This window comes from Trichoplax adhaerens, genomic scaffold, assembly GCF_000150275.1.
Source record: "Trichoplax adhaerens TRIADscaffold_7 genomic scaffold, whole genome shotgun sequence".
In the NCBI taxonomy this organism is placed as follows: domain Eukaryota; kingdom Metazoa; phylum Placozoa; class Uniplacotomia; order Trichoplacea; family Trichoplacidae; genus Trichoplax; species Trichoplax adhaerens.
Genome location: NW_002060949.1, coordinates 1232803 through 1256487, shown reverse-complemented (window position 1 = coordinate 1256487; position 23685 = coordinate 1232803). Strand labels below are relative to the sequence as shown.

At 31.8% G+C, this 23685-nt stretch overlaps 5 protein-coding genes across 5 annotated transcripts; 1 reads left to right on the top strand and 4 right to left on the bottom strand.

Moving 5' to 3' along the window:
- Positions 1-4156: 4156 nt before the first annotated feature.
- TRIADDRAFT_63331 (expressed hypothetical protein) lies at positions 4157-7124 on the bottom strand (the record flags this gene model as incomplete). Its single annotated transcript, XM_002113919.1, has 14 exons — positions 4157-4495; positions 4577-4643; positions 4749-4824; positions 4931-4993; positions 5071-5113; positions 5207-5286; positions 5414-5444; positions 5533-5628; positions 6107-6150; positions 6259-6340; positions 6420-6446; positions 6593-6636; positions 6765-6863; positions 7097-7124. The coding sequence occupies 14 exons, from the start codon at positions 7122-7124 to the stop codon at positions 4430-4432; spliced, it is 846 nt and encodes a 281-aa protein (XP_002113955.1). The 3' UTR covers positions 4157-4429.
- A 1417-nt stretch (positions 7125-8541) lies between these two features.
- On the top strand, positions 8542-10512 carry TRIADDRAFT_57909 (uncharacterized protein; the record flags this gene model as incomplete). Its single annotated transcript, XM_002114236.1, has 7 exons — positions 8542-8641; positions 9118-9150; positions 9617-9676; positions 9827-9912; positions 10137-10223; positions 10286-10375; positions 10489-10512. 7 exons carry the CDS (start codon positions 8542-8544, stop codon positions 10510-10512), a joined length of 480 nt encoding a protein of 159 aa, XP_002114272.1.
- A 580-nt stretch (positions 10513-11092) lies between these two features.
- TRIADDRAFT_57908 (uncharacterized protein) lies at positions 11093-14271 on the bottom strand (the record flags this gene model as incomplete). The annotated part of the gene is made up of 12 exons (XM_002113918.1): positions 11093-11291; positions 11376-11434; positions 11750-11843; positions 11912-11991; positions 12097-12151; positions 12229-12286; positions 12456-12507; positions 12794-12901; positions 13005-13100; positions 13172-13738; positions 13845-13882; positions 14106-14271. 12 exons carry the CDS (start codon positions 14269-14271, stop codon positions 11093-11095), a joined length of 1572 nt encoding a protein of 523 aa, XP_002113954.1.
- A 463-nt stretch (positions 14272-14734) lies between these two features.
- Positions 14735-17639, bottom strand: TRIADDRAFT_57907 (uncharacterized protein; the record flags this gene model as incomplete). The annotated part of the gene is made up of 9 exons (XM_002113917.1): positions 14735-14856; positions 14968-15037; positions 15113-15254; positions 15350-15402; positions 15907-15989; positions 16141-16165; positions 16293-16433; positions 17325-17486; positions 17592-17639. The coding sequence occupies 9 exons, from the start codon at positions 17637-17639 to the stop codon at positions 14735-14737; spliced, it is 846 nt and encodes a 281-aa protein (XP_002113953.1).
- Positions 17640-19216: 1577 nt separating this feature from the next.
- Positions 19217-23304, bottom strand: TRIADDRAFT_57906 (uncharacterized protein; the record flags this gene model as incomplete). The annotated part of the gene is made up of 10 exons (XM_002113916.1): positions 19217-19332; positions 19433-19492; positions 19683-19769; positions 20648-20707; positions 20784-20887; positions 20976-21040; positions 21518-21586; positions 22332-22379; positions 22429-22431; positions 23272-23304. The coding sequence occupies 10 exons, from the start codon at positions 23302-23304 to the stop codon at positions 19217-19219; spliced, it is 645 nt and encodes a 214-aa protein (XP_002113952.1).
- Between the last annotated feature and the right edge of the window lie 381 nt (positions 23305-23685).

Below are 23685 nucleotides of genomic sequence, written 5' to 3'. Positions count from 1 at the left end.
CAGTTAAAGTTGACAATGTTAAAAGCCTTATCCAATCATCTGCGATGTATAACACTGGGAAATCGTATTCTGTTCGACTTAGCTTCTTCACATCGACAGTAAATAATCGAGAATTTCGTATTAATATTATTGATGGGAGCAACAATAGGAACTTAGAAACTATTAACGCCGGAGATATCAGCGGTTTTCCCTCTAGCGTAGGTACTTGGCCAAGTACTATATTCTATTTAGGTGGAATTCAAATTTCTGATACCATACCGTAAGTTGCATTATTTTCAATTTAATAAATGCAAATTCTGATATTATTAAAGATCACTCTAATAATTTTATTGTAGCTAAAAATTGTTCAGAAAATTTAGGATATTATGTAATTACAGCCAAATAAATTCGTTTTATTTGCTCTTTGATACGCCTATTCACCTGTATCACGATTATCAATATCTTTCCCTCTTATAATAGCTCAACGAATCCATGATATTATTTATTTTACTTATAGTCAGGGACTGACTAGAACTGGCTATATTGGATGTATTACCAATCCGACCTTCCGTGGTCAAAGTATACTTATTCGAGCAAGATATAACATACTTGATGGATGCCCAAATGTCGCGGTACTATATGCTAATATTTAATAGTTAATTTTCAGTTGTAATCACTAACATTTATGATCTAATGCATCACCGACCTCGTTACAGTACTTATAAAATTTGGTATTATATTTGTCTATTGGGTTAATAGATATGCTAAATATACTGCAATTTTTAGCTTGTATTTTCGATATTGACAGCGCTTATTGATACCAGAGATGATAAGACTTCGATATACTGTAACCTATTTAATATGCTTAATAGCTTATCAGATTTTCTTTTAAAAGTTTTTACTCTATTATAAAAATTAAAAATGATTTAGTTTTCGTATTCTTTTGTTTTATAGATATCCTCTTATCAAATATCTTTTAATGGTAGCGGCATGGTGGTTTATCCTAACATTAGTGAAGCTAGTAAAATGGCTTTTGCCTTTCGCACTAGTAGTAGTAATCAAGTAATAATGACAGGATCAAATGGAAATGCAATGGTGATAAATTATACATACGTTTACAGATCCATTAATTACTTTCAGTCTTAAGATACTGATCAGTTATGATCCGTAAATATTTTTATTTTTTCATTAGAGACGCTTTGTTTTCACGTTATTAAGTGGTCGTCTGCAAGCAGAATTTAGATTTGATGGTGTTCAGGTTTCTGTTTCCTCACAGCTGCAATTAAATGATAGCATGTGGCATTTTGTTCAAGTTGTTAAAAATAATAGAAGGTGAACTATGTGTTAAAAGATTCAGTCAAGGCATAAGTTTTTTCGAGTACCTAAAATATAATATATACTCTTAAAAAATGTTCGAGCACGTATGATTCTGTTAATAATGACTATGATAAGTTATAGCTCAGTAATAAGTCACTATTTCTGCATAACTGCTATTTATGATGAAATTATTAAATACTTATATTTCTCTGTATGTTACATACTTTCATGCATATTTAGATTCAGTGTCATCATAGATAAACAAGCGCCATTAATTACGAATGAACTTGGTATCAACACTACTACGGAATCTTTTTCGTTTGCAAGAACGGGCCACTTTTATGTTGGAGGTATCCCAGCAAACTATAATCAACCTATCGCCACTCGAAATAATTTTGAAGGCTGCATAAAGAGTATAATTTTAGTCGATCAGTAAGTAAAATACTTGCTAGATATGTAACATATCCAATGAATGGTTTTAATCATATTAAATGTTATGATTTATGAATTTTTACGAGCAATGCATTTATTTTATTTTTTAACCTCGTAGAACTCAAGAATTAAGAAACGTCGTTTCTAGTAGTGGTGAAGTATTGTATGGCGAATGCCAGTTGTCCTATATTTAGTAAAATAGTATGAAAATTAGCAGTGTTAAAATATTTTGATTCTGTTTTAAATCCTTTAACAGTTATACTCCTATTATTACCTATATGATTTCTTTAATAATAATTGTATTCAATTTCAGTAATAGCTTTTTAATATCTTAAATCACATATATACAAGGAATAACGTAAAAGTTATCAAAATTATAATTATTATATTTAATCATGAAATTAATAATAAAATGTTGTTCATTCTGGTGCTAATTACATTTCTATATTAATAATGCAGAGATACTAGCTCTGTTTTGCACTCATGCTATAGATATATATGCATAATTATCTGTTTATTATAATAGTTATCGTTTTAATGTGTAGGAATTTCTTCCCTTATTTAATTAGTGAGCTTATATCATTAGTATATGTGTATCTGTAGTAAATATCGACAACTCGTTTATCACACTACAATATTTGGTTGCTAGTAATTGTTGCGGCATGAAAGTTTAATCGTAAAAACTCTAGTAGCGGATATTTGTATTATACTTATAAATAATATTCTTAGCTACAGTTTGATCGCAAATTATGCCCAGCGAAGCAGATTTATTGTTTTGGTTTGCAACTTAGCGAGAATTACACCCAGAGCTACTATCTTCGTGACGAAATTTTAGCTGCCTAGTTGTAATGTATCTACTACTAAGATTAGACTCTATCAACAGGGACTTCTCAATGATAAATTTCGCANAAATACGATTTTTATTAGTATCAAATTTATCATTGAGAAGTCCCTGCTGCTCTTGTACATTCAATTTAAATACGGGAAGCAATATTGTAGCTATAACAAAAATTCGAGTATTTCTAACAAATGTAGAAATATTAAAATTGAAATCTTTCTTATAGTAATTTAATCTACTACTCTAAAAAGCTGAAAGTAGCAGTGTATAATCGTCAATATACCGATATAGCAAGAGAGAGATTTATTTCGAATGCCAGCTATAAATTAGTATATTCCTTTTTGCACTACATTTGTAGAAATAATGAAACTTTTCTCGCTAACTACAAAAATGTACTACCACAACACGGCAAAGAGCATGGCAAAAGGTATTTAGCTTTCATTCATGGTAATGGAGTCGTTTGTGATATAAGATAGCTATTACTAACTAACTCACTAGGATTATTCACCGATTCCAGTCATGTAAACGGCTATTCTATGGCCTTACTAAATAACATTTCGTCCTCTCTCCTTTATATAATAAATTCATTCTTTACAATTATCGCAGATATCTTGAAACAACTTATACAAAAGATTTCGCTCGTTCCATAGAATCGAAGCCAAAGGTGATAAAGCTTTCAAATCATAATGGGATTGCTTATAGTGTATTAACGATTAGTTTTCTTAAATATTACTATCATTTCTGATTGTCATTCCAATAGGCTGAAACCCAAGGAAAAGCTGAGAATGATTCATCTTACAGAAGAGTAATGTCTCATTTTACTGATGTTGATAATCATCGCAAGAAAGGAATAAACACTTGGCAAGATGAATCTGTCAGTTCTGTTGATACATCAGCTAAGGCAAAACTTCATCGATCGTGTATATTTGATTCATCTTAAATGATACGTTATCTAAATGTACAGAACGTAGTTTTAATAGCTAAAACAATGTACCAACATCTCACCTTTAGGTGATTAAGATTACATATGAGACTGAAGAAAACGCTTAACCAACAATCTGATAAGTTTAATTACTAGTTTCCAAATATACAGTACGAAATAATAATATCACTGCTGCCGTAAAATAGATGTTTAATGATCTTATAGACGAATGAATATAAATACATGTATACATTTTTTTGGCAGTTGACTTTTTCATTTACTAATAGTAATATTAACAACAAATAAGTAATTCTACAGTCATTAAAATAATAGTAGTTAATTGTATAGAATGATGATAAAACTGTATAACTTGTCTCATAGCACTACCAATACTCGTTTATGATAGCTATGCTGCTGTGCAAATGAGTTGCCTAGCACTACTATTCCTATAAAGGGAGTAGATATCATGTCATACAAAAATTAAGTGTCAATATTTTGGATTAGAAATGGAATAAATTAACATAGTTGTCATGAAAGATCAATGTTGGATATGTTTATTGAAAGTAGTAAAGATATAGAACAATAAAATTTTTCAGTAAGTAAATGACATACAACTGTAGCAGCTCGAGAATATTTTACTAAATTGTTTTCGAAGCCTTTAAATTTAAGTTATGGCTCAACTAATAACAATCTATCATTAGATTACGATTGTTGCGTGTATAAAATATTTAAATTAGTTACTATGAAAACATGGGCTACTTCATACCGCGTACAGTGTAAGACATTTACAGATTTCGACAAAATACTACAAGGAGTGGTACAGCAGTCAGATCATTGAAAAATTACAGAAAAGCCGTGAAGATTCGTGCGTTGCAGATACTCGTGACAGAGTATACAATGGAACATAGATAGGCCAATTTTGTATACCAAATATTACATTCTTACAGTTCACCGCAGTCTGCAATGACTACTCTTTGACTAGTTTTACCAGATGTTGAACCAACGTTCTTAACAAATAGAAATAAAAAAAAAAATTAATTACATTTCTCCATCCAAACAAAGCAAAAGTAGTCCAATTTCTTTCTCACCTCCATTTGACGTACAATATTCATCCCCTCAATAACTTTGCCAAATACAACATGTTTATCGTCTAGCCTGCGAAGAATTAAGAATGCAATCATATAGACATTGATAAGATAATACTGTATGATTATAATAGATGGCTCGATCGGTCAAAGTTTGAGATGCTAGTCATTTTACCAATCAGTTTTGGCGGTACAAATAAAAAATTGTGATCCATTGGTATGCGGGCCACTATTTGCCATAGACAACGTACCTATATTAATTTTACAGTAAGTGGTCATGGGATTTCACCTTTTAAGATCTTTAAAATCATGAACAAATGACTATCTTTAGTCTATTTCTAATGTTGAAGTCATTACCCGGTCCATCGTGACGCAATGTAAAATTTTCATCAGCAAATTTTGCACCATATATCGATTTACCTAGAAAAATAAAATCAGTCCCAGATTGAACATCCCTATCAAATACAGCGTTTATCTTCAATTTATGGGATCAATACCTCCTGTGCCATTATGGTTCGTAAAATCGCCACCTTGGCACATCTTGATGTTATATCGATTAAGAATGTCATAACATAGTAGTATTGAAAAGGGTAATCATGATAACCGAAGGATATTAAGTTTGTATAAGGATACGAATTGTGGAATGATTCTATGAAATTTACTTCCTTTGTATCCAAATCCCTTTTCATGGGTACATAGGGCTCTAAAATTTTCTAATAAGCGTACACTAAATTAAACATTATCGAAACCGGATTTTTGAGATGATTTCTACTCCATCAATTATTAATTGTAAACGTAAAAATGAAAAATTATTTGAAGGGGTATTCCGAAGGACATTACCAGCAGTTTTCGGAACTACGTCGTAATATAACTATCGAAATAAATTGATAATTAATATTAGAATAACTAATTAAATTCACGGTTGCTTTTAAGTGACAAAATAAATATTACGAAGGTACCTCCATAATAATTTTTCCGCAGGCCTTGCTACCTACTTTGATATCAAAGTATACACGAGGGTTTGATCGACGCTTAGCATCAGTCTCTTCAGCAGTCTAGATAATAATTTTACCATGTAATAATAGCATCGATAGAGATTTCGATATTGATTAATTTAAAATTAGACTATTCACCTAATTAAGCAACTGGATTATGTACGTCGGCAATACATACATACATACATCAATAGGTATATAAGTACAAAGTATACACTAATAGACCAATTAAAAATATAACAATCATGCTGGCTTAGAGACTTTAAGATTTTTTCTATCTTACATCATCAGAAGCCTCTAAGCTACGTTTCCGATCTTCATTATCTTCTTTATTATCGGATAAAGTTTCACCTATAATCGAGACATGTTAATATAATTCCTTGTCATTATTCGTTTTGCATAACGTTTGCAAAGAAATAATTGTTATAAACCTAGTACAGACTTTCGAGTTATTAGATAAGCAAGTCAATGATAATTTATAGTTTAACTTAAAGATGATATTATGTCTCTCATCGATATCACAGTATAGGGCTACAACTGCTATACCTGCATGTTCTTTCAACCAAGAATCTTCACTCCAAACTATTACAACAAAATTTTGGCTAGTAATTAGTAAAATGATTTATACTGTGGTAAAGTTTAGCTTGAAAAATTTCCGTATTTATGCCCATTTATATAGATTTATGTTACCTGCTCTGCTATAGCCTTCTTTGATCCTCATAGGTTTTGCAATATTAACACGTATCGTTCTTCCATACAATTCAGCTTCATCCTGATATATCGAGATAGCCTTTAGATCTAATTAACTACGTAGCGTATGAATAGATGCTATTTCTATAATGAAATCTGACCATATTGTCCATAGCAGCTGCGGCCTCCTAAGAAATTAAGAACAAGGCATTTCTTACACCAGTTTCTCTTAGTCTCTTTTTAAACTTCTAAAGTATGCAGATGTTTAGGCAAGTAGCATACTATTTGTAACAATGCAATAATCGGTAGATATGCGCATAACGTTATGTGTTACCTCAGCTTGCTCAAACTCTACAAAGCCAAATCCTCGGTTCTTCTCTAATTATTTATACAATCCAATCAGAAATTTTGGTTATTGTTTATTTAAAAGCGGAGAAATTAAAACTACATCGTCTACCTCTGCATGAAAATAATACGAAGCATTATGTCTGAGATTGCTAACTTACGTGTTGTATAATCCATAGGTATCTGAACATCGACAATATCTCCAAAAGGAATTAATAGAGAATGTAAAACTTTTTCATCTACTTCCTCGGCCAAACCACCTGCGATAATACATTATTTTTAATAATTGTAAATTATAGTATATTGTACAAGCAAGTAGACAATCACCATCTACCATGATTTATTTTCAAGCATCATAGTAAAAAAAGAGATCAGGTTTACAGACACTATATGTATAGCCAGTCATTATACATGAACATAACATGAGTGAATTAATGCAATATATGCATAGCAATATTCACGATAGAGTGTTACAGAATAGCGATTAACTTACCAACATATAAGGTTCGTTTATTCGCCATCTTTAAAATTAATTTAGTGATGGTTGCTGCGAGTGCTGTAGTCTCGAATAATGGGCATGCGTGTTGATGTGGATATCTGCCCGCTTGCTTTAACAGTACTGTACCTGTACAGTATAGAAAAATTCTCTTATTAGTGTACTGTACACTTGTACTGTACAGTGTACAGTACAGTACAGTACAGTAGTGTAGAGTATAGTTTTTACTGTAGATTTATTAGATTAGTACTGTATATCCGATTTATAGAAGACCAAGGTACTGTAATGTACAGTGTACAGTAGTCAAGCAGTCCCTGACAGTACAGTACGGTACCATTTTTAGTTCATTAGGGTAAAAGGTAATTACCAATGTACAGTACTGTACTGTACTCGTATTATTTTCTATATTTTCTACAGTACTAGTGCAAACTCCCGTCGCTTTGCTGACGGTTTACGATAATGTGCTCATTTAACAGATAGTATTACCATTTGTCAATAGACCTGTCAGAGGTTCAGTAACTTTTTAGTACAGTAGTCCTTGTCCATGCTAACTACTATACTGTAGCTTAACCCGCACAAGCCACACCATGCTATGAGATTTCTAGTTATTCAACTACTGTACTTAGCATATATTAATGCTTAATTCTACCAGAGGTTACTGTACTAAAAGGGATCATATCAGATGCAGCCTATATGCAACGGTATACTATCTATCCGCTCTTGATATCCAGTCAGCCAGGCTGATTCATGGACTACTACAAGTCTATGGTTGATTTTGTCTAGTACAGTATGCTGTAGAGCAACTGGAAAAATGACAAAGTCACCACATTACTGTACATACTGTACTATATTTGACACTGTATGTACAGTACTGTACTGTACAGTACACTGTCATCGACTACATACGGTACAGTACAGTACCTGTACAGTGTGCAGTACTGTAGACTGTACAGTGCATAGTACAGTACAGTACAGTAGTGTTCTGTACTGTAAGCCCACTCCGACTACTGTAAATAGTCCATGATACAGTACTGTACAGTAGAGTAGTAAGATGAAATCCATAAATGAGCCAAGTACGAGTCGTCGAAAAGTCACGAGATTTCCGTATGTTAAATACTCTACATTAAGCAATGGGAGAAGTTTCTTACTACTGTTTTACTTATACGTATACTGTACAGTATACGGAATATATAAGTATTGCGTACAGTATGTACGCAATACTGTACTGTATAGTATTGAATGCAGGACACTGCACATGAAGTAAATAGTGCATATTTAGCAGAGTTCTAAAGAAGAATTTGATGAAGGGATACTTGAGTAAAGTACTGTAGTTTAAGAAGTGGTTGACTCATCAGATACGATTGATCACGCTCAACGTTATAAGGCGATTAGAACACAAAAATTAGAGAAGTAGCCGTTCCCAACTCTCAAAATTATACAAAATGGCTCTAATTCGATATTTTGCTCTTTTATCTATCTTGATTGCGATTGTAATTGGTTGTCAGCCACCAGATTGCAAAAATGTAGACTGTGGAACCTGTGGTAAGTACAGTACAGGCTGTACAGCACTTTACTTGAGCATAATTCAAGCGCCAAATTAGCTTGTCCTAAATTAATTGTTTTTCTAATCGCATGATACGAACTTGAGTCTGTCGTAGCTTGATTATTTATAATTATATAAACGCATAAATACTGTACGTAGTGCCTCATTTGCTTTCATAACTTTTGCAAGTTACAGCATTGTTGATCAATCATTCAAAAACGCAAACGAACTATGCGAATAGCAGGATATACTGGACTTAAAATAGTATACACGTACTTACAGTAAATACTGTAAATACAATCTACAACTTTACCATCAATCACTAACACTTTTACTTTTAGTGGTTCATGACATCACTCTGTAAATATAGTACATACATACATACTGTACAGTATACCGATATGATATACTTAGCGTAAAATTTTGCATCATAAATGAAGAAAAACGTCTAACGTATCTGAATTTTTCGTTACAGGTAACGCATGCTGCACTCTAATGTGGTCATTCAGTAAGTTTATACATGGTTTATTCATAAATAATAAATAATCTGTCCTTGTAATACATTTATGTATCTACGTGTATAAATTTTTAGACTAGATTTATTGTGAGAAGAGATGATTATTCCTAGTTTATTGAGTTATAATTATTATATAACTATTTTTCAGCGCGATAATCTATAGTGAATCATCAGAAAACTTGCATGGGAGATAAATATGTATAATTATATATGGACCTCTTTGATGAAAGAGTCAAAAGAGGAATGATCCGTGTGTACTAGTGGCAATGATACAAATATGTTAAATAAAATAAGATAAATTGTCAAAAAGATGCACTGAATCAGGACAGTTGTCTACAACACGATGGATTTGTGCTGCTAGTGAAAATAATTAATTTTAAATATTTCCAATTTACAAAATGAGAGTATTGCATTGCATGCTTACGTAAATTGTCTGTTATCTTTCTTATCTCACTAGCACCTGGTAAAAGCGCAGCAGATAAAATTTATCAACTAATGGTTACAAATTTCATGAAAGGTAATCTCTAAAAGCTATATATTGCTAAAAACGTATAAAATTTTGTATCCACTACAGTGAGGAAACTTATGATTTATTAACATACGCATACATACAATATAGTGGACACTTGATAGCTTAATTATCTGAAGTTTTGATGTTGATTTTCAGGTGGAGCAGATCATCGTTATAAATTCGTTAAAGGATCCAATTTAACAACGTTTAAGAATCCTGAAAATGTCCAGTATTTGCTACAGGTAGGAAACCAATTGTATGATTAATACCTGTACTCTATTTGCGCCACTCATGGTAATACCAATTTCATAGCTCTGTGATATCATAGTTAATCTATCAGGATCTTCATAGTTCCTTAATACCGTAAACCATAACGTCATTGACCAACACTGTATGCTTTATTATAAACAAATACTTAAATCGCATGTATCAATGTTATATGGAAATTTATCCTATGACAATATAGGCAATACATCGCACGAAAGTCCACAAGTACAATGACACCCTCAACATTGCGATCTATAAAATGGATAACTCAACAAGTGTTGCTAAAGTAAGACTAGCTTAAATAATTTCGGGTTACGTCTTGTTAATCTTGAATACATCTGTGAATAGGGATTTTCTATCTCACAAATTGCTGGTGCGTACTGTGATCACGGTCAGAACTACAAAAATTTAGTTGGATTTGTGAAGGGCTTAGGTACGGTAACAACTGTTCTAATTTTATCTAATTTTATAAAAATAATTCGTCCTACATTAAAGGTTTATTTGCATGTTCGAGCTAAAATAATTTTTAATTTTTATTCCTCTACTATTAGGAATACAATACAAACAGAGAATAGTTGCAGGATGTCCAAAACCAAGCTGAATTTTACTTCGTATGCTTTAAACTTGTTACAAAAACTATCAGCAATTGGTACTACATAAAGATTTAACGAAAATATTATACGGATTATTCTTCTCAAAACTGTATCATATTAGATATATCATCATTATGTGTGTAGATGAAACTTCATATAAATGCACTTTAATAACTTGATCAATGATATCAGGATCTTAAAAGTAAGATAGACCTTTTTGTTGCAAAGACAGCACAGCTGATTAGTCTTAACATGAATTATAAACGACGTAAAATTTAAATGTCAATTAAAGACTTTGACTTGACAGTGTGAATCTAAAGTTGTGGCTGATAACTATAGATTAACTAGAACTATCTCCTAATCCAATCGCCGATAACAGTGACTTTCGAACCAGAAGCATTTCGTCCTGTTGCTGTAGTTTAATAGTCATGAGAGTTACAATATGCTTCCGGAAACATACTTCAATAAATTAATTAAATATTAATAAATTCGCTAGTATTCCATACCGTTTCTTTAAGAGCTATCATATGTAGCTTCTTCAATTGATCTCGTATTGAGTTACCTATGAGCTCCTACGAGTATAAAATCTCTTGTTATGACTAGCGCGTATAAGTGTGTTAAGAAATGTAATATCAAAGACAGAAAAAGGTGGATTTGAACAAACTAAGGTATCAACTCCTACTTGATCCTGGTGGTGCTTGATTTCCAATTTATGGAAATGCTCATCAAACTCGTCAAATGTCTCTACTATGTCACCCATTCTGAGATTTAAAAAAATCGTTCACGGTCGCAGTTAAAGTTCACTGTTTATAAACGAACATCCTGCGATATGCATGTATACGTACTTTTCTTGATTATGTTCCCGAGATAATCGGGAAGTGGTCACAAAATGTTTGAAAGAAGCCTGTAAAAGCAATATGTAACTTAGCAATACCTTAGTCTTCCAAGGACATGATTTATTCTGTTTATTCCAACCCTAATTTGCTAGTTAGTGCAAGTAAGTTTCTAGTAAATCAAGGTATCTATTTTATTATAAATTCTGTCAATGCGTAAACTCAAATATTTCCTTAATTTCTAAAATTTTTACATCTACAGTAATAATTATAATACGTGAAATGGACAATACACAGACAATAGCTGCTATATAAATCATAAGGTCTTAAACTATTTTTAAAATATGCATACGTTTTGTAGATGTCAGGTACACTAAAATACTGACCAAAAAATCACGTTCAGCCTCAATTACACTGGTATCCTTGGTATCGGTAGTTAAACTTGCAAGCTTTTGGCTACAATTGTCTATTAAATGCCGTCTTTTTTATATCAAAAGGACGCCATGATTACACTTAGATCGATCTTGTAGCAAGCAAAGTTTTAGTACCTTTCAGCTTTTTGGCTATCGAATATTTCCAAAAGGTGTTCTGTTGCTTGATACGTTACGGTTTCTACTAGTTGTTGCTTCTATTTTTCACCCAAGAATCCAGCAATATTCCATTGATAAATCATGTGAAAGGCTGCAATTAGATTTAAACTGAACATACAGTTGCAACCTAAATGTTTTCTTACTATCTCTGGCTTCGTGTCCTTTCGATATTTATTAGCGAATTCGCCGACATCATTCCTTCAAAAAATTTTTGGTACTGTGAAAAAAATTGCAATCATCTCTATGTCTTTTAAGAGTAGAAAGTTATTACTAACTTTTTTCGCGTAATTGAGCAATTACTCATGGAATCATTCCTCTTCTCGGATCTCGCATCTTTAAGCAAATTTTTGATTAGTAAAGACTTTCAAAGATTCAGAGATTTGAAGCAATTTACTAATCCAATAACATCTAATAGTAGTAAGATCTAGTTAAGAATTAAGAATTTTACAATAGTGCATAATACACGCATAACAATAGATGCATTATTAGCTTCAGCTCGTACCGGTTTTTCTCTTCTTATGTTTATTGGTTTCTTTAGATACATCGACCTTAGCCTAAAGAAAATAGCAATCATTTTTTATCCTACTTTACTGTAAATTTAGGCCAGTTAAATCGTAAGCCAGCAAACAAAAATTAGCATAGATATTACTATCATATAATAAACACATCTTGAATATCATTTGAAGTAGAATAAAAGATGCATTTTTGTCGATGTAATCCAATACTCTGCAAGTGTAGAAATTACAACACTTCGGGCACGAGACACGCGCTCGTATAAAACTTCAAAAGAAGTTTTTATAACTAAAATCTTGTCCAATTGTTGAATGCCTTATTACTCACCGATTGTTGTGGTACATCCATACTATCCCAAGTAGGCGTCATCACTTTTCTATTACATTTGCGTGTCTCATTTGCCTGTCTTTTTTGCGTATCGTTCCTTATATCCCACTATGGTCATTGCAAATTTACATCATTTCACTAAAATTACTTATGGGTTTTTGACTCTAATCAGTTCGTATTAAATAAAGCAACTTTGCAACAAATGGCTTACATGATCAACTTGGATGCCATTATTATTTGCGTCTTGAAATTCTGTCGAATGTTGTGCATCCTTTTCATCAATATCTGTAGAGTCATTTATTATACCCTTTGATAATTACAATAAAAACAGTCAATAACAATCCTCAGAATAAAAAATATACTTTTCTATTGTTGAACCTTGCATTTTTCTCTAAATGATAACATTAAACTTTCAAGGTTGCTGTAAGTAGTTGGATGTTGTTGGATTTTACATTCGAATGTATCTAATTTTCTATCCTTAAATTGAGAAGATTGTATTTCCTCAGATGTGTTGGAGCTGCTAAAATTCCTTGAGTCTTCTGCAATTGTATGTGTAATTTCCTTAGGATCTGATTCAAAAGATCTCATCAATTCCATATTTACTCTTTTTGGTGAAAATCCAAGTCCGGAATCACTATCGTCACGGTTTCTTCCATTATTTTTGCTTAACATTTGATTATCGTTTGAAAATAGGCGTGGCGATGACAGCACTACATCACTATTTTCTTGAAAGACTTTACTACTTTCCCAAGACTTATTAGAAATAGGATTTTCGCTTCTCAAAGTCTCATTTGAGCTCTCGGTGAATATGATATTGCTGTCCTTAGTATTATTACTACTTAGGGACAAAGCGGAATTGAGACAATTATCAAGTTCTATTTCCTCGATATTTTTATCAGTTTCATGTAACATTGATAGTGGTAACTGTAAGTCCGGTTTGTCGTTCTGTTTGTTAAGTCATAGATAGCAGAATCAATCGACATATCATCATATAATAAACACAATGCGTATAGCGGACAAGAACCAATTAAACCGAAAATGCAACATTTACCAGCCTATTTTCGTTTAATTCGGGTTTCAATGACGTCTCTGTAATTAAAGAAAAATTTATGCCAAAGAATGTTATCTTACATTGAATAATAAATTATACCGTATATGCAGAATATTAATATGTAATAACATCTGATCCCTTATAGATGTTCTGCTGTACTTGTATTAGGATATATGTCTCTGATGATTTGTAATCCACGTAATAATATTTAGCAATGCATCAGTGTGTATCTAATAAATGCATCCGAATAGAAACATTTACCTTTAGGAACAACGTGATCGCATTCATCTGTTAACTTTCCAAGGCTCATTTCGAAATTTCTTGTTGATGTAGTGAAGTCTTTATTATCTAAAGAGCTGTCTAAAGATTCTACTCTATGATCGTTACGACTGATATTATGTTTTTCATTTGTCTGTGAGGTAGACATTGGAAATTAATTCAAGGAATAATCAAAGAATAATTATTAGATAGTGTGTTAATAGTTGTACCATTTTCTGATCGCTTTTCACACTAGACAATCGTAACGATCGTTCCGTTATTGATGTCTTTGGGCGATAATTTTGCAATACCTAAAGTGATTAAGAGTAGTATATATATTTAGGAAACGGAGCGTTGCTAAACAATATTTTATATTAGAGAGAACGATTTCTACATTATGTCGTACATCTTTCTGTCGTAAGGATGAACATCTCGATGTAAGGAATACATGTGTACAAGCACTTGCAATATTATGTCGGTTATGTTAAGGTAACAACGACAAGTATATATATAAATATATCAGAAGATGACTTAATAGTTTCAATTAACGAAGTCTTGAGCAATAAAGGTTTGAGAAAGGTTAATTCAATGCGTAACTGTAACACTATAGTCTGCATAGAGCAGTGTTAAAATCAGATATATTTTTCTTGAAATATAATTTCAAGAATTTTATTAGTCGACTTTGGAAATCGTGGTAATAGGGAACTGATTGGTACGCGAAGATGTAAAACCAAAACCTTAATATTAGCCATATCTACAGTATATTAAGATAAAATTTGTAGCATTATTAAAGTGGTATTAACACCTTGCTAATAAAGCTTCAAGATAGATAAAAACAATTAGTTTTATTTAGCATATTACTAACCCTCTTTAATAACATGGGTTTTTACAATTTGATCCTTAATAATAATGACATCCCACTCACTTTCGGTTTCCTATACCAAAATTGTTTTGAGAAATAATCACTATACCATCGAAATTAAAAGTAGTACTAATTTGAACACTTCTACCTCGAATTGACAAGCATCAAGATAAAGCTTTATGGATCTGCTACCACTATTGAAGTCAACCCATGAGTTATCTTCTTCCATACCTATAGGCTTAAACTCTTTCTTTCCAATCATTATTTTTTCACAGGGAATCGATATAACTCTGGGGCATACCATATGCATAAAAGAAATACAATTTTTGATATGCTTTTGAGATTGGATTATGAGTAATCAAAATAAAACACAGATATGACAAACCTTTTGCAGACATCACCCTGAGAATTAAAAGTGTTCAGAAAACTTCTACATGTCTAGTACAACAAGAAATACTTTTATGAATTATTGATTACTGATTATAAATACTTCTATGTATACAGTCATTACAGCTTCAAAACGGTTTTCGTCCATTGCTAGAAAATTTGTTAGTAATTGTGGAGAGTTTTTGAAAACTTTTTTTGCAAAGACTTTGCGTTCATGGACTCTTGTCAAGTGAAATAATGTGTCTATGGTTGCTCTTTGCAGTTCATAATCACCAGCCATGCTCAAAAATGATATCAAATTAGTAAAGTGACATTTGACTAGTTTCCATAAATGGCTTAGTCTTGAGCTGGGAACGTCGTTCAGCAGTATGCTAATAAGTGTCATACCCTTAACAAAATAGTATATATAGTATGTTACTATACATCCAATAATATAATCCTTTACATGGGTATATTTAGGTATATTAATTAGTACATGTAATTTGATAAAGAATACTGTCTGAATAAATACAAGTAGTAGCTATAAAGATATACAGTATAAGATTAAAAAAGTACCTGATCTTTACAATTAAAACTCAGGTTGACAGCAAAGAGGGCCTTAATAATATCGGGTATTAAAACAATAACAGATTTTCTATCTGAAAGTATATTATATTGCAAGGCAGACAGCAATAATGCAATTAATTCAAATTACACCATTGAAATGACATCATTAGTAGAAGTTAAATAAATGTTGGGTGTTTCCATATTGCTCAGCGTATCAACACTGTTGACCAAGATAATACTTACGTTCAGAATGATTCATTGTTGAATACTGGATGCAACAGGTAGAAAAGATAGTATTACTTAATTTATTGCTTTAATATTGTATCTAATGTTAGCCACTAGAATTACTGAAATAAGTTAGGCAACTATAGAAAGCAAGACATATCTAAACTTACCGCAACAATAGTCAGCGTTTCACGTAATATTTCCTCCGAATTTCCTGTTTGACTGTTTGGTAGCTGCGGTACAGTCCTAATTACTTTACTAATGTAAGATATGGAAAGCAAGAGAATTCCATGCACAATTGTCATATAAATCTTAAAGTTTTACATGTCATGTGAATCGATGAAATATCGCAAGGCGAAGGTATTAGCTATTGGCGGTAAGCATATTATTACGGTACAGTACAGTATGGTGCGCAGCGGAATGTTAACCAATATTTAGCTTTCATACGCTATTACTTCTGCCAAACATTCAAAAGCTATAGTACAGTACTAACAGTAATTGTTATATTAGTTCAGTTTATCATATTATTAGTTCCATTTACTATATTTTATGTGCAAAATTTTATGAAAGGGAATTTTTCTCAACTATTACCGTTCTAAGAATGTATATGTTACGACTAAAGCAATAATTTATCATTGCTTTCAACGGGGAGGTAATCAATTTTAAAACAGAATTGGCTAAGTATCAAAATTATCCATAGATACTCTGTTTACTCTACTAAATACGTATGCGTATATTAAGGTTAGCGTATGGATTTCAAAAATTGAATCATTAGCTTTAATGCGTATAAAGATTGGTATAACAACTATAATTTCCCATTCAAATAATTTGTTGATAGCGTCTTCATTTCTGCATAGAATATTGACAACTTTCTTCATAAATATCATACACAGACGGACACTATCTTCCAGGTTTTTTTCTATAAACTGTGATTCCGAATATAAATTAGTATATTAAAAGTTGCACTTCTAAGACCACCTTACAGCACAGATATATTTACAGTAATGCCGCATATTTATGTATCTGAGAATGGGACATAAATTTACTTGCCACAAATTTCATGAGCCGTCACAGTATATAAATACCGACATAATACTGTATAAATAGCTATACGCGTATTCATTATAAGTTTCGGCAGAACATAATTGTTCATTATTTACACTAGTTAAAGCCTGTGGCTGTAGTCTTGGTTAAATTCTTACAAAGCATAGTGATTTTTTCCAGGACGTATACATCCAGTGAAAACGATTTTCTTGATTCAAATCCTCCCACAAATTATCACTTAATCCGTTTCTATTGGCCAATTTCGCTAAAGCAAGAAAATGTTTGTGGCCATCGACAGATTGGGATAATTGAAGCAGAAGCTAAATAAATTCATAATAAGTTTTAAAAAGAATTGGTATTCAAAGCGGTGAGTTGATAGCCAAAAATAAGAGTATTACAAACAGTAGTAACATTTTGCAACTTACCTGCTTAAACGATACGCATTTGCCGTTGCTGGCTAAATTAACTGCCATTTTCCGGAAGCTACAGAAACAGATACAATTTGAGGCTGCGGTATGGTTATTTAAAAAGTTTCCAAGATATGTTTTAATATAATTTCGTTTTGCAATGAGCGCACATACAGCACTAGACAATTTCTCTTAAAAAAAACTAGTAGTAATTACTAACCTTGAATCTAGCAAGAAGTTTCCTTTGAAAATTTTTTCTTAGAAGATTCAAAGAGGATTTTTGCAAATTTTCATTCATTCGCACGCACGTACGTATATAGGTCACACAGGTATGACGCACATTGCGGATATGACCTTCGAATTATTGGGTGTACTCTCAGCAATATAAAGTAGACAGAGTACTTGTATCATGTGCTGTACTGTGTTACGTACAGTATGTGCGTTTTTTGGAGGCTGAAACTTATTTGAAACTTCAACCCACTAAGACAAAGACGTAAGTGACGCGAACGTATCACGTCAGCACGCGCACGTGCTATGCGTGTCAGCCGGTCAGTCAACCGCATAGTACCACGCTATCACCGTACAGTACAGTATTGTATTTAACCGAAATGAGTTTTAGTCAATTGCACCGTCGCACGCATACGGACGGCATAAAGTTGAGTGAAATTTTATTTTTGAAACAAGTGCTGAAAGTAAATCGTATTAAGTAAATCAATCTGTATCGAACTACCCTAATGTGTATGTTTCATGTAGAAATTTGCACTTAAAGAAGGTAGAATGAGGTTGTGTAAATTGTTCATAGCGAGCATCATTGCATTTGCATTGGATGCTGTTACGTGCATTTAAGATTTACAATTGCCACAAACTAAAAGTTGCTACTAACATGCATGTAGTAAATATGTTCGCAATAACTGAGACATGCCAGAGCTATTTGAGAATGGTTTATTGCCAGTACTGAAATAGATAGATAACCAATATAGGTAATATTTATATGATTGATCTGACTTATAAAAATAATTACAATACATTGCAGAAATATCGAATAAAATAAGCTTAGCAAATTTAACCCTATTAAAGTGGTTTAAAAGAAATGTATAGGTATAACAAATTTTGAATACAATCCTACCTAAATACGCTTATAAGCATATCCCGTATTATGGCTATTTAGAAGCTCGCTTGATATTATTGTCTATTGGGCATCAAACTTATTCTAGCCTATATTAATTTCAACCGTATAGAACTTTTATCATATAGCCTAAAAATAAAATACGTATTCTCGAATAGAATTATTATTTAAAGCTCTGAGCATATAATTTAGTCAATAAATAAAATAAATAAAATACTCTGAAAACAAATAAAATTGGCATTACATATTCAGAATATTAGACTTATTTTGTTTTGGCAGCATTTGTGATCGCTATAACAGTTAACATAATAGACGATATCACGATCCTTATACTTTTTTTTGAACAATTCATTCGCTACCATACGAATCTTTCAGATAGAATTTAGTTTTATCAGCAACTGCTAATTATATTTTGACAGAAACTGAACAAGTTGAATTAATTATTTTCATCAATTATACTATACAGCGTCTATCCCTAGTAATGTGAAGTGGAACATTGACTGAAATGAGTAATTGCTTAATTTTTTTCTTTTGTAGGGACGATTCCACGCGTAATTGCTGCAGATGATGATGGCTTTGTATATGGCTGTATTGGATGCGGCTTATGAACATCAGACTTGGGAATAAATTTATCTGTTTTGATAATATAAATTTGAAGCGATGCATATAAATTAGTCGTATTAGCCCAAAATTTGAGATCTACTGCAAGATCTATTCTTCCATGATAATATACCTGCTTCTTCTTCTTCTACTTCTGGTTGACAGTATGTTAAAACTTCTCCTCCGACATATTCTATATTAAAAAAAGAAGCTCAATCATTACTAAATAGCATGTATTTGAGTTTATAACTCAAACAATGATGCTAGGAATGAAATAGTATTGGTTGTATGAGATTATGGTATACTTGACACAGTATATAGTTTTTTTATTTGAAGTGTACAAGAAATAATAGTTAATTTTAGATAAATCTCATTGAACACACTTTTAATATCTCCATTTTTCTTTTCACCAAGCAGTAGCTCTTCTGAGTCTGAACCATCTTTGTCAACTTTACTATATTCCTTTGAATCTGCATTAGACCGATCGCCAGAAATGATATATATGCCAAAAAATGATAAACAGCACCTATAAAAATTGAAATACTTTGCGTTTATCTTGTATCCCGCAACAACAAAAATATCCAGTACTACGGTTAAAGAATGTCAACTCGATATGGATCATATGTTAATGCGCTTTGATATACGTTGCATAGAAATACACTTAAAAATAATTAGCTATAGATAAAAAACGAGTGAATTAGTAAAGAGGACTCTAAAAAAGGCTGAAACTAAGATGGTGATGGTTTGGAGCTTAAAATACAGTGTAATGGGGGTATGATATACTCTAGATTGGATTCATGATTATTTCGTGTAGCAAGATATAGGCTTAAAGAGGGTACGTTACTGTATTTTATGATTATAAATGAGCTTGTTTATTTTGAGGAAAGTCGGACTATTATAGTATCAGAAATTATAAAAATAGAATAATTTGTATTTAGATTCTATTCAAGATTCGATCACAAAATCAATAACTATATCGCTGCTTATTTTATTATAACTAGAATTTAATGAAAATTTGTATTAAGAATGGAGTTTATGTAAAGCTTGGCCTCGGGAATGGAATTTATCTAAAGCTATAGTAAAGGAAGATCAGTAAGACTTGTAGAATATGCAGTTTTCGACGTTTAGTTTCTGATTTAGATCTATGTCTCAGTCATGGATTAAAACCATAGGACTACATTTTGGCTATATCAAACATGCTAATCGGTAATAATTTGTGAAAGATTATTGTAAGTGTTCGCTTAGTATTACCATAGAATTTGTAATCAAAGTTCATTTAATATGCCATAAATCTTATAGTATTTACTCGTACGTAACGAATTACGCTATAAAAAAGTATTAGCCTTACCGAATAAATCTCGTACTCTTAACAATTCTTTCAGAAAAACGTGAGCAATGACAACATTTGCTATGTAATGACAATAAAGATTGTAGTGTTATCATTTGCTAAGATCAAACTTAGGAAGTCTGACGTATTTACTAACCTACTATAGTCATAGCACCTAGTGGTGCTACAATAGTCGCTGGTGCAAAACCGTAAGCTATGAAATTTCCGAATTCACCAGAAACTAGTAATATCATCCCGAGCCTATTTTATGAAGAGATAAGATATTTCATTAAGTAGTAGATTGACTACTAAATTTGCAACTATTTTTTTATTTAGATGAATTACTTACCACCATATCTTACTCTTTAAGTAATTTTGGTCTTCGAAATCCTTTAAGCGGTTGTGAGCATATTTCTATCAAAAGGGCGATAGTGGTATAGAATAAATTTATTGCTATATATTATAAGTTTAGTACTTGGTTAGTATTTATGGCAGAATCAGCAAAGTTAAAATACAACTAGTTATAATAAAAATCAAAGACTAGTGTATAAATACTTAAATGATGGTGATACTTAGAGTAGGGTAGTGTGCATTTCTATTATCTATGTGATCATTGTGTGATATGTCTTTCTACGGACCTATACAGCTCAATACATCTGATATTTATTAACTTCAACGTTTGTGAGCACCAGCGTGATATTTTATAGTAAAAAAGTTAAGTAGACTTTCAAGATGATTATGACAAATTCGATATTTGATTTTTTGTCAACTCTAAGGTATCGGTATAAATTGTGGTCAATACACAGATATATTTATATTTCATAAAATAGACATTACATAGATGTACTTAGATATACTTTTATCATCAATTACGGCATGCTAAAACCTTACCTGCAAATTTAAGGCAATACTTATGACGACGCTAGCTACTATTGCTAGAGAAATTCCAACTATAATTCCCTATTGTAGAATAAGAATCAAGCGCAAGAGTAAGTTTACAGAATATAGATTACAGACTATCACTTTATTTACATTTTCCCAATTATTCGTAAGTATAAAACAAGTAAAAACTGTCTTTATCCTAGGCAATTACTGCTTGCTTTGTTATCGCAATATATATTACTATACACCGTAGATATACGACATCTTTCAGAAGAGGTAGATCGATTTTCTGATTCGTCAATTATCATCAGTTTTTAATTCTCATTATAAAACCTCAGAATATTCATAAATTGGACGTAGTTGTTTCAAGCGAATTGCAATAATTTCTGCAAAGGCTTAAGCCAGAAAAATTATGCGCGTATATAGATGGTGCGTCAGTATAGAAATAGGAAAATGGCTAGAATGAAATCGGCAGCAAATGTGTATGTGTGAAACGGTAATACTATAGCAATTTGATTTATAGAGCAGGTTGTAAGTATACCTATACTCATCTTATGTTTGATTGTCATAAGAGTAACATGTTTGCGTGTTCGTAATAATGAATGAAAATAGAAAAAACACGCTTCTAGAAAATCTCAAATGAGACGCGATTCAGTTAATTTTACGAGAACGCTGAAAAAATTAATCGGTTAAATCATTAGGGAGCTAACTCATTAAACATCGAATTCATTGGGGATTTGCTTTGATATTGTTCATAGATACATACGTTACTGTATATGATGCAAGAAACCTATGCTAGCAACAAGTGGTCAACTAGGTTTACTTCACTAATATTCCAAGCATCATAGTAAAAGACAACATATGGTCTATCCTATTTTATTTTATCAGCGATTATTAAAGTAAATCTTATTACATTTTACCTTCTAGTAAAAAATTCGAATGATTTAGTTATTAATCACTACTTAATACTAGACCAAAAATTGTAGCATTATATTTTTGGTTCATGTGAGAATTCAAATTGAATAGGAGCATAAGCACAAGAATAGACCATAGCCTGTCTTTTCACATACGGACAATGACTTGATACTGAAAAAATGAAGGCAAATAAATAATCAACAGTCGACGTTTTCGTAAACGTATACGTTCTCTCTTCCATCTTGAAAATTGATGACGGAATCAAAATTGGATTGGGGATCCTTTTAATTTTTCCCTCTTGATGAGATTAGCTGTGCGATCTTTAAATGAGTATTGGTATTATACATTGCTAAAGCATTAACTTTTTGAACGTGACGGAAAGATCGAATCGGAAGGGATTTTTCTGTAGCTTAACTGAATAGCTGTAAGATAGATAAACACTAGATATCTAGCAGGCGAATAAAAAACCTAAAAGCTGATATTGCTATTTGGCTTTAGGAAAGTAGTAACACAATAATCCAAGTGATCAAATTGTACTGAGTACATTAAATTATTACATACGACATTGATATACGTTACTAGTTGGCTAACTTATAGTTATAAGATCAAGTGGGAGTAACGATGATTATAGTTATTAATGGTTACTGAACGCACCAAATGTGTAAAAGAAAAGAAAAAGAAGCTTGTATCGATGTTACTAATACTTTAAAGAATCATGGGCTACTTTCGATAAGAAAGAAATTTATCAACGTAAGCCTGATTTAAAACTATGTGGTTTACTTTAATAGAGATATTTACGAAAGATTTTACTATATCGATTATTCTATTCGTATTTAAGTTCAACTTACCCCTGCTTTAGGTTTATGCGGATCGACTACCATGATTGTCCAAATACTATTCTTTAACTGCGATAAAAATATTTTTTTGTCCTAATATATATAATCTATTAGTATTTATTAGTATAAACTTCTAGCTATGAAGTACTTTGTTCTGTTGCAACTAATTTAACACATTAAAATGAGAAGCTAAGTTATAAATATCGCAGTAATTGAAGTCTAGTTCACATCAAGATGCAATCACTACTAACCTAATATTACGCGTTATTTGAATTGCATTGTATTATTGTACAGTATGGCTGCGTTTGTTTAGTAACAATAGGCACGGTCGTATTTGGTTGCCAATAGTTCTTTGTTTTTACTTACTACATAATACCTTAGATTCAGATAATTATATTGCCTACAAATGAATTAATGAAAGAAATA